The sequence below is a fragment of the Siphateles boraxobius genome, unplaced genomic scaffold (genome assembly GCF_051911475.1).
Source record: "Siphateles boraxobius isolate OS27281-9 unplaced genomic scaffold, OSU_SipBor_1 22, whole genome shotgun sequence".
NCBI classification, from domain to species: Eukaryota; Metazoa; Chordata; class Actinopteri; order Cypriniformes; family Leuciscidae; genus Siphateles; species Siphateles boraxobius.
In genome coordinates, this window is record NW_027508833.1 from 1,320,530 (window position 1) to 1,332,484 (window position 11,955).

General features: G+C 39.1%; 1 protein-coding gene across 2 annotated transcripts in view; it reads right to left on the reverse strand.

Moving 5' to 3' along the window:
- Positions 1 to 11,753, reverse strand: part of plcb1 (phospholipase C beta 1) — a 76,604-nt gene extending 64,851 nt beyond the window's left edge. Inside the window, exons 1-2 of one of the 2 annotated variants that reach the window (XR_013206567.1) lie at positions 11,304 to 11,581; positions 8,424 to 8,501 (exon numbers count right to left, since the gene is read on the reverse strand). Coding sequence is in view for 1 of the 2 variants with exons in the window: in XM_077238291.1 (XP_077094406.1) it covers positions 8,424 to 8,501; positions 11,304 to 11,402 (177 nt within the window). In the remaining variant the exon portion in view is untranslated. Of the gene's footprint in view, positions 1 to 8,423; positions 8,502 to 11,303 lie in introns of both variants that reach the window. The other variant, XM_077238291.1, reaches the window with a different exon arrangement.
- Positions 11,754 to 11,955: the final 202 nt, after the last annotated feature.

The window sequence follows — 11,955 nt, forward strand, 5'->3', positions numbered from 1 at the left end:
CATTCTTTTTATGACCTCATAGTAAACGAGGTCTACTTTAAAAGAAAATAATGTCACACCACTTAAATCGGCCTAACCATATTTAAGCATTTAAGCACAGGGAGTGCTGTTTCCGCATATGAATATCCCAAATTTTGCGATTAAAATATGCCTCATTTCAATAAACAAGAAGTTAATATTGAGACACCTATATTTTAGACACAATATCGTCAGATACAATCTGTTTTGCCTCCATTATCGAAAATTGTTCCAAACAAACACAACAGAACTGCCGCGCATGCCTGAGCAACACACTTTTGTGGTGTTTTGTTCTGGGATGATCCAACGAGTCGATTGAGTGAACTCAATGCGGGTTTCTGACGTCATAATCGTGTTGCATTGCAGTCTATGACGTGTGCATATGAGTACATTCGCTCACTCGGTCAAAAATCGAGTTTAGACTTTCTTTGCCAACTTGACAAAGTTGAACACACTTCAAAACGGCGGTGCAGATTCCCTCAAGGAAGTTGTAGTATGTTCTTCATACAGACTGTTTGTCAGTGTGTTAGAGGTGGGTTTTGCTCAGTCATTATTTATGCAGGCTACGCCAGTAGGTGTATCGAATTCAACCGATTCGTTCAAAGCACTGATTCCTTCAGGAGTCATTGAATCATTCATGCAACCGAGGCTAGGAACTAGGCTTACTAACTGCTTATGGAAGCTGTAGTATGTCAAAAAGGCCCTGTACCAAATGGCTCACTTAAAATGCACTAACGGTCTTGTGGACTTACAATGGCCGCTGCGTGATCGAAGTCCACGAGACCAAAGTGTGTCCCATTTGTAATTTTAGCTTTCAGAAGGGTGCTCTGCAGTCGATATGCGTCCTCGATAGGAAAACTGAGAGTGTTTGGGGTGCCATTTGGGACATGGGCTAAAGTAGAGTTAAACGTAGCCTAGGTTGCATGAATGATTCAATGACTCCTGAATGAATCAGTGCTTTGAACGAATCGGTTGAATGAATGAGTCAGTCGCGTGTCGCCACCTACTGGCATAACCTGCAGAAATAATGACTGAGCAATCCCCAACTCTAATACACTGACAAACAGTCTGTCTGAAGAAAAGACAGATGTAACAGATGTAATATGTTTTACACATATTATGCACATTTTAAAAAAAAACAATTTTGGTGGACTACAGGTGATTGAAACTTTCCCTTTAAGATACACTGACATAATAATCAATTATAATTTCAAAGTCAGTCCATTATCATTATTTCTATATTATATTTCTGTTCATGAAATGCTGAAATGCATTTTGCAAGGGGTGCAATCTCCACCCCTCGCTGACACACTTTTGCGTGTGTGACACAAGGATGAGGACAAGCAGACTCCAGGACATTATATAAAGACAACCTGGATGTCATTTGTTCAGCGCTTTGACCTAAAACACTTACACAAGAAACACGTCTCCTTTAAAATGCACTAGGCCACGAGGTCATTCACAACTCAACTCACATTTATTTCAGACTGTCAAATAACTTCGAAATTAAAACATGAAGCACAAACGACATTGAGCAGAAACCGAACAATGCCTGTAGGATATTTTTATACAGTTTTATATTTTCTGATCATGTGAAGGTGCCTGTAAAACATGCAACTACAAGGCCATGCAATGCAATGCTCCCCATAATATGACTATATAATATTTATGATAATTGCAAGTAACTGCCAAGGCTATCTGAATAATGAAAGCATCTCTGCAGTCAACCGGTTCAACTATGAAAATTGGAGTATGGTGGTGAGCGCTTCACCAGCGCCATGGCAACAGTGGATGGAGGTGGTCTATGACGGAGAGTTGGGTTAAAGCAATTTGAAGACAGGCACCATGCACCGTGAAATCAGCTTACAGAAGACGTCGCAAGCAAACTCAGACTCTTGCTTCTGTGCTCGCTGAAAATCCATTGGGACTACATGATCAAATATATGATCGTTCAGCAGAGCAAACCGCAGTTTATTGACTCTCTATGCACAGAAAACTCACAAACGTGCTACAATGTTCAATAATGAAGCCGGTTGTAAGTGACTATAATGATTTCCTCGTCTCTCGCTGGCGACAATCCGGCCTGCAATGCATCTAAATATAGAAAATCATGTATTGATTCAATAGATGCTTGCTTTGCATAACAATCCTGGATGCTTTTACATTACTGTTGGCCAGAGGCGGCTGTTCTGGAATTCCTCACGTACTTTATGGACAGGAAAAACTGTCGGTTTGATTTCATTGCTTTCATTGATTCGCAAGTAGAATGTTATCTAAAAAACAACTGTGACCTCTGGTTTCTCTGTCCATGTGCATTTGTATTATACACATGATATCAAGGTGAACAACAAGAATGCGTTCATATTTATTTAAATTTAAGTGTGACATAGACATGCTTTTGTAGGGCCCTATGAAATCCATAATTTTTTTCCCCAAATTCCATTTTATTTAATTTTTTCCAAATTCTGTTTTTCAGTTTTAATGTTTCTTGATTTCGTTTTTTCCCCCCGTTTAATTTCTACTCCATTTTAATGGTTAAATTAAATTTTAGTATTCGTAATCAATATGTCTAATTAATTGAAATCATGAAACTTAAACAATTTAACAACCATTTATGAATGAAATGTAATAAAAATGAAATGTTTAGGGCCCTATGAAATTTTTTTTCTTAAATTCAATTTTATTTTTTACCAAATTCTGTTTTTCTGTTTTAAGTTGTATGGATTCAATTTTAATGGTTTAGTTACATTTTAGTAATCAAAAAGCATGTCTAATTAACTGAATTCATAAAAACATTTTTTTGGTCAATCAATCAAATAAAGGCCTAAAAACATTAATTTAATTTATCTTTTATGAAATCGAACAAACTTTTTTTTGTACAACTGAGCTTTACAGATATGCAACAAAGTAAAATTTTGAAAATTTGTGATTATTCCATTAAAAAGTTTTAATAATAATTTATTATTATTATAAGTGTTAGTATTATTATTATTATTATTACATTGAGACCTATAGCTTAATTCTACTGTACAACAGTAATATTGTAACGATCACCAGTGAGAGTGCCCATCATTACCACCAGAGGGCACTCCACCCCAGACTATTGTCATTCCCTCATGAAACTACATTTCCCATAATCCTTTGCCCAGACCATCATCCATTATCACATTCACCTGTGTCTCATTATCTTGTTTACTCACCCTATATAAGCCTTGTTCTTTCTGTCATTCCCTGTGAAGTCTTGTATGTGTAACACTGCATTTCTGAGTGTTTCCAATTTTCCATGTACAGTATGTGATATGTGATATTTAATATGTGATATTTGATATTTGTCCTGGTTTTCCGTTCCTGTCTCAGCCTCTGTATTTGTTTGTTTGATTGGACTGATTAACTGTGCTCTGACCTTTTGCCTGTCTTTTACTACAATTGTGGATTACCCTTTCATTAAAACATTGCATTTGGATCCTCAACCTTTGTGTATCGGAGCAGTTCATAACAGAAGACTTCGCCATACATGGATCCAGCAGATGAAATTCTGTTTCTATGTCAAGGTAGCTGTACTATAAAGGTCTACACTGAACCGTTCTGTGCTCTTGGCAACCGGTTAAACTGGAAATATACTGTTTAAGGACTAGTACTATTGTCATAGTTTAGCGGAACCCATAAGATTGCTTATGCCTAGAGGACAGAACAAACTGATTCTAGAACAACGTATAGACTATGCTGTGCTGTTAAGTTGGTCCTCTTTCACTGCCGGGGAGGTTGAGGAGGACATGTCCCCAAAAAGTCTTTTGTGAAGAGGCATCACACTCCAAGATCCAGTGGCCACGGAGCTTGGCCCATCACAGTCACCAGCATGCCCAGGTCTGATGATTGCTAGTCCTGTGTTTTATGTACCTCCCTGTCCTTTAGTTCCCACACCAGAGCCTGAGCTTCACGTCATGCCTGCCACACCTGTGTCTTCGGACAAGATCGTGACCTCTGCGCCTGTGTCTTCGGACAAGATAGCCAACTCTGCGCCTGTGTCTTCAGACAAGATGGTGACCTCTGCGCCTGTGTCTTCGGACAAGATGGTGACCTCTGCGCCTGTGTCTTCGGACAAGATGGCCACCTCTGCAACTGTGTCTTCGGACAAGATGGCCACCTCTGCGCCTGTGTCTTCGGACAAGATGGCTACCTCTGCGCCTGTGTCTTCGGACAAGATGGCCACCTCTGCGCCTGTGTCTTCGGACAAGATGGCTACCTCTGTGCCTGTGTCTTCGGACAAGATGGCCACCTCTGCGCCTGTGTCTTCGGACAAGATGGCTACCTCTGCGCCTGTGTCTTCGGACAAGATGGCCACCTCTGCGCCTGTGTCTTCGGACAAGATGGCTACCTCTGCGCCTGTGTCTTCGGACAAGATGGCCACCTCTGCGCCTGTGTCTTCGGACAAGATGGCTACCTCTGCGCCTGTGTCTTCGGACAAGATGGCCACCTCTGCGCCTGTGTCTTCGGACAAGATGGCTACCTCTGCGCCTGTGTCTTCGGACAAGATGGCTACCTCTGCGCCTGTGTCTTCGGACAAGATGGCTACCTCTGCGCCTGTGTCTTCGGACAAGATGGCCAACTCTGCGCCTGTGTCTTCGGACAAGATGGCCAACTCTGCGCCTGTGTCTTCGGACAAGATGGTGACCTCTGCGCCTGTGTCTTCGGACAAGATGGCCACCTCTGCGCCTGAGTCTCCAGGCTCTCTTCCGCTCCACAGGCCTAGCCCTCCATCCCGCCTCCGCTCTACCTCCCTCCTGGACAATTTTAGGAGTATCTAGAAGCCGCTCCTTTGAGGGGGGGCTATGTAACTATCACCAGTGAGAGTGCCAGGGATAACCATCAGAGGGCATTCCAACCTGGACAATCACCACACATACTCCATTCCCCATAATCCTTTGCCCAGACCACAATTATCACATTCACCTGTCTCATCCTGTTTAGCTCACACTATAAAAGCCTGGTTCATTCTGTTAGTCTCTGCAAAGTCTTTAGTTTACTCTGCATCTCTGCGCTTTTTTTCTGGTCTTATGTCTCTTGGTTTTGGATTACTTGCCTGTCTCTGGATTACCCTTTTGCCTGTGTTCCTTGCCTGTTTGATTGGACTGCCTGTGTTTGACCTTGCCTGTACTTTGGATTACATGTTTGGATTGTCCCTATTAAAAACTGAATTTGGATCCTCAACCTTTGTGTCTCGAAGCAGTTTTGTAACAAATATTTCTGTCATTTCTTCAAGTTAAACCGAACTTTCACTTTAACGGGTTACTGTGAAGACCTTAAGTTTCTGTGTTTCAAATGAAAAGCAAATATGCTCATAGTGACTCTCAAAGCAGCTCTGGGGATGAAGTTCATGCATTTATGGACCTGCTTTTTATAAATTCATGATAAATTCATGAATTTCATAAATTCCTCGAGTAAATTCGGTTTTCATGACTTGTTTTGTGTGTTCATAGGGCCCTACTTTAGTTTGCATCAATATCTATAAGCACAGACACTGTGCTTCAGGCAATAATTGAACATCGTGTTGGTGTCCTGCGGTTCCTTCAGAGTCCGTCACAATTAGTTATGTTTTATTCAATACCATCTGGTATCAGAAGATTGAGTCACTCATATGAACATTATTCTGATATTACTCACTGCTACTTTCACACATTCTGCACTTGACTCGCATGACAAATTATATGATGGAGTTTGCTGGAATACACTTGCAATCGACTGAATCATAATCAATTATTTTATATAAAAGGGCAAGAGGAGAAAAAGAGAATATGCTGCCAAATCCACACTCAACTTACATGACCTCACTTCCTGTTGCATTCGTTGTAGATCAATTTATGCATACATTTACACTGTAATTGGAATGCATTTTTTCAGTCTATGGGTCTCAAGACTTTTTTTCCTTGAAATAATATGCAAGACCAGAAAAATGCATTATGAAAGTGGATAGATTCAGTTTAGAATTTAAGTTGCATAATAAAAACAAAAAACAGTTTAGGCTCATCAAAAGAGGTGAATTAACATACTTTTACAGTTCAAAATCAATGTTGTGGAAGGTGAGCACTTCATTTGCTGAGAACATTTAAACAGCTCAATGAGCTTAATTTATTACGATAAGATAAGATTGTGTTTTCTGCCGCTTTCAGCGCTGCTGTACTGATGTTATCTTACCAAACGTGCTTGTGATTTAAGTTGTTATTGTCTGGTGTCCCATAGAGCAGTTGTGTCTTTTAATACAATGTGACTTCCTGGTCTGCTCCTCACCCACACACAACTCTATTCAGATCATTTCAGAGCAATTACTATTGAGCACAATCTATTAGATTCTGTTTATCAAATCTGCAGCTCCAGGTACATAAATCAAGATGAACGCTGAATGAATGTGTACATAGTGTTTTTACAATGGCAGAAAGTGATGGACGGACAGAAACACTTCAAATTAAAAATTCATCCATACTTCGATGAAAAGCTTTCATTGAAAATGGGACGCCTCTACTAGCCAAACTCTGAGGCTATGTGAGCATTTGGCTGTCAGTGCTCCATCTGGACAATAGACTCAACCTCATTCCCTACAGACAGACATTGGAACGTGACACCACACCAGATAAAATGAACAGTTTTGCTCTGATGAGATGTTTCGCATTGTGCCTTTGATTCATATAATGCTCAGGACACTTAAGAGTCTCAACCCACAGATCAGTGTTGTTATCATTAACTAAAACTAAAAATACTAAATGCTAGATTACATAAATTACAGAACAAAATGAATAAATAAATAAATAAATAAATGTAATGTTAATTGAAATAAATTAGATGTTAAATGAATAAATAAATAAATAAATGCAATGTTAAAAGGGTTGTGAATTGAGAAATAAAATTTTCCTTGAGCTTTTGACATATACGAGGTCATCTTACTATAAGAATATCCTGTAAGTTTCAGAACTGAAAACTTCCTTGGTAGTCCAAAAACAATTTTTATTGTAACCAAGCCGTTGTGGAATGTGAAAGACCGCCTCTAACATTACTAAATCATAATGCTAGGAATGTGGTTATTTATTTTCAACAATGTGAATGTCTCAGTTGAGTTGAGCATTATTTATTTGTATTCTGTACATTTCTCTGTGGATGCTTTGGTAAATCAGTCGCAATTTCAACGCAGGCTTTACAAACAGACTCGCGACAACATGTAAGTTACCGTGTAATGACTGATCTGTGACCAGTGATTTCTGATATGTGAATGATTCATGTACAGTCAGATGTTCTTTGTCTATGTGTCAGTAAATCAAACCAGTGACTAAACGGTCAACCTCACATTGTTTCACTTAGTAAGAAAATAATCTGTTATTTAAACTGTGATTAAATTAAATATAGAAAGCGATCAAAGAACAATACCTTTGCAATCGCTGGAGCTGTCAATCAAACTGTGACTGAGTTCTGGACTCACTTTATAGTCAACAAATCTCTTATTTACATCGTGCTTGCACAGTTGTGATGAAATAATTCATCAGTGTGCAGAAATTGAGTTGCAAAGACGAGATCACTGCATTCATGTGCCCAACATGTCTGTGATCGGCTACAATGCTCATCACTGCAACCACAATGTAAATATGATGCTATAGATCTAAATATAATGCTATAATCACACTTTCCACGATTAGTTAACCTTGAGAGCTGTATTAGTAAAAACGTGCTAAAAGTTTTAGAGAGAGTTCCACATGTTATACTCAGCTATTTTATATGCAAAGCTGTTAGCCAATCCCAGCAGTGGACATTTACAATGAAGTCTCACACAGACAGAGCCTTTAAATCAGAGGATAAAATCAGGCCAGGAAAAATGCATTTCTAAATTATGACCATTTTTGATGTAAAAATCATACTAACATTATAAGTGCACCCCAGGAAACATTATAAAACAATGAACAAAATGCAGTTCATGACCCCTTTAATTGAAATAAAGTGTTAAATAAATATAAATAAATAAATGTAATGTTAATTAAATGTAATGCTAACTGAAATAAATAAATAAGTGTTAATTGAAATTAATTACATAACATAGGAATATTAAAATACTTTCAGTTGGTTCTAAAGACATAATTTACAAATTTATTTTAACTGAAAATAAACTTTAAATAAAAATTAATTAAAAAAATGTAAATTAAAAATAAAATAGGCATATTAAAAACTCATCAAAACAACAAAATCACTAAATAATTAACTAAAACCAACAAATAATAAGATAATAGTAATGATACTAAAATAAGTCTGACAACCTGATCAACAAATATTGCACACAAAACTGGGAAGCGTAAATAAACAAATAATAATAATAATACTCACACATGCTTCAATCACACTGCACTGGTTTCTGAATTGAGAAATTTTACCTTATTCTGATCCGTCCAGTACAGGAAGTATCCCTGCGGATCGACGCGCAACGTCACTGGGGTCACAGTAGAAGAATCCTGAGCAGAGAAATTAAGTTTTTAAGTCTAAATACACAGCAGATATAATATAAACATGGTTATGGCCACATATTCACAGCATGCATTAAAGAAAAGACCACTTTGTTCCCTGCATTGACATACGTATTTCCTATTGGAACAGGGCTGAAATTCAAGACGCTGGAGGACATGACTCAATGAAAAAGAATGACGTAATCTCCCTACGTTCTCAAAATACTTAAATATATGCATCTTTAAATGTTTTATATTTCTCTTTTTTTAAATTTGATTAGGCAGTTTGCAATGCGTCATGGGATTGTAGCCTAGTTCTTTCCCTCATTAAAGCTGTGAAGTATGCAGTCTTTATTCAAACACTTTTTTGCTTCAAATCAAAGTTTGTAGTGTTGTGATTCTCCTTGAAGCTGGTTGGTTTGGTTTATGGCTTATAACACTTTAACCAAGACTTTTTTGAAATCCCTATGGGATAAATAAATGGAAGAAATATGCTGAAAAAGTGGACAGGCACTGTTGAACTCTAAACCTTTAGTTTACATGAACCATGGTTTACTGCTTGCACAATTTTGGACAATCCACATCATACATATGGATCTGAATGCAAAATGATGTCATCGGTACAGCTGGAGGAGAAAGATATCACTTCAAATGCTAAAAGTTTCCTTTCACTCCAGCATATAGAAGATCTCAGAGCTAACAGATGGAATATAACCCATGATTTTGATATCAAGGGTCTGTAAAGTCGACTGCAGGAGGAGTTATTTTAAGCACACTGAACAAAAAGCGCAGCAAAATCAAAGTCTTCAGTTAACCCACGTCATGTTTCTGTGGGAGGTGAAGAATAATCTTGCCTCGCGCAAAAAAACCCACATTGGATTTGTGTGGCAATCCACTTGAAACATGTTTCTCGCTACGGTCTCGGGACGGGCCGAAAGTCCAGGTTTGACTCAGACATTGCATAAGTGCTCTATATTAGTGTGATTCATGCTGGCTTGTAATATAATTTCCCACTGGTAGAAGTCACAGAATTTCAAGAAGCCGGAAACGAGACGTCGGTCCTGTTTTAAACGGTTTTAAGCGGATCATTTGAACAGACAAGCAGCTGTGCTGTGAGGAAAGAGGAGCAGACGTCAGGCGTCCCTTCAGAAAGAGATCTGGAATTGATTGTGTTATTTTAGATCTTGCGTGGGTCTGCACACATTCTAACTGCACATCTAAGTTGGGCGGCGCAGCATGTCTTAGCTAATGTAAGGCAGGCCAGGAAGACGGGAATATAAAGCATGAAAGTTGCCATAGCAACAGGCCAACATTTCCAAATTTATTTGCAGTGAAAAGCTTTTAAACGTCAACATTTTCAGCATAAGCTGTATGGCATTATGGTGCTGATAGCAGTCAGACTCCTCCAGAATACTGCATTTATTTAAAGTGATTTAAGCTTCTAAAGGACCGCACAATAAAACAGACCTCATTGAAAATATGGGAGTTTTGTTACTTTTAAACCTGGATATAAAACCAAGAATAGTAAGAAATATTTCAGATCCTGCACTCTTTCTAGGCCAAATATTTAAAGTGGAGATATTGACTCTACACAGACAGTCAGATTTTCTGGAGAACATGATCTTCAGGTTTTGTTCAAGCGTCTCCAGTGCTGAAGAGAAACACGCCAACACATTCACAAATGCATCCTAATGTTTCCTGTCTGCAATTAAAAATGTTTTAAATGACAGACAATGCTGAAGATGGTATCAGATTTAAATGCACTACAAGAGTTGCACTAACAGACCAGATCAATTTGGACCACATTTATAGCAGCATTTTCTTAAAGAAATGTTGCCTGTATGATTACAGTAACCAAGAATTGCTTTTATATTTCGCTTTAAAGCATTACATAATAAACTGTACTGATGTTACCAACATCAACAAATGTTTTACTTTGGATAATTTTACCGAACCACATCAAAACCTCTAAATAGTTGAGTTACAGTTAATGTTTGATTACAAATAAAACCAAATATTCAAGCTCTGTTAAGAGTCCAGGAATTGGTCATTAAAAACATATTTGATCAACCATGAAATGTAATATTGGGGAGGACATTCTTAAAACATCCAGTCATGTAACAAAATAAAGCGTGTGCATTATAAGAAAAACTGAAATCTTGTCAATGCATGCTTTAAAACAAATATTTGACAATTGTCTTGTGTCTCAATTCTCAGAGTGCAGCGAGTTTCTCCTGCTGACAAACTCTCATCCAACAGGTGAATGTGAACATCCAGTGCTGATACTCAATCAATGCTCATGCAGCACTCACAAAATGCGACACATTCAGTCTCCAAATGCATGCTTCTTTGTAAAGGTTTTCATATTACAGAACACAGTGAGGATTCATCTGAGCTTGCTGCATTAGTGCATTAGGTTTCTGTAAAGTGACAGCAGGGCTGAGATGCAGTGATACATGACTGCACATAAAGTAACCTGATGTCATTCTCATGAACCTCTGCAGAGACTCGGACAGATGGAGTCTGTGAAACATGCTGATGGACTTGAGAACTGGAAACTGATCTTAGTGGCTCATTTCTCTCCTCTATAACGCCAATAAAGGTCGATCAGGAGCTGACTGAGCGGGTCTGCGGCGTTCAATGTTGGACATGTTCATGTATACAATGCAACATCCGCGCGAGCGATCAAACAAACAAACAAACCGAACGCCACGCGTGTTCACCGCAGAAGCATCATCATCATCATCGTCATCATCATAACATGCATTCATCTTCTGACAGCCGCAGACACACAGGCTAATAGTGACTTACCTCATCCCATTTCATAAACCTACTGCCTCGCTTCAGGCTCTCGGACACGCGCACCGGTTTGAGTTGAAGCGCATGAACGCCAGGTTGAGCTCCAGCCATTCAAGCTTCAACATTTACACCCAAAACAGCGTGGGGAAAATCAAGTCACTCTTCTTTCTTCTCCGGGAAGAAGCCAAACCGGAGCGCACAGGAGGACAGCGGAAGAGTTGTGGTGAATGGAAGCGCTTTACGCACGCGGATGCCCTTGGCATATGGACACATTACATGCCTGCGGTCTCACTCACTGAACGCCGCAGATGTGTGTTTCAGAACGGAAGGAGCAAATGAGCAGCAGAGAGAACCAGCGATCATAAATGATGGAGTGTGTGTGTGTGTGTGTGTGTGTGCGTGAGTCCTCCGCACACTGACTCATGCGCGCGCTGAGATCCAGCGCCTCCTAGTGCGCAGCGCGTCCCTCCCCTGCTCAACAAACCCTCACAATTAGACATTTCATAACACCTCTGCAAAGAGAATGCAGGCAGGACACGTTGAGGGATTTTTTTTCTGGCTATTTTAGCCCTATATAATTCAGCACTGAAGACGTTGGTTTATTTATTACAACAATTGCAAATAATTCCAAGTTTATTTATGAAAAGCACAATACAGTTTGCTA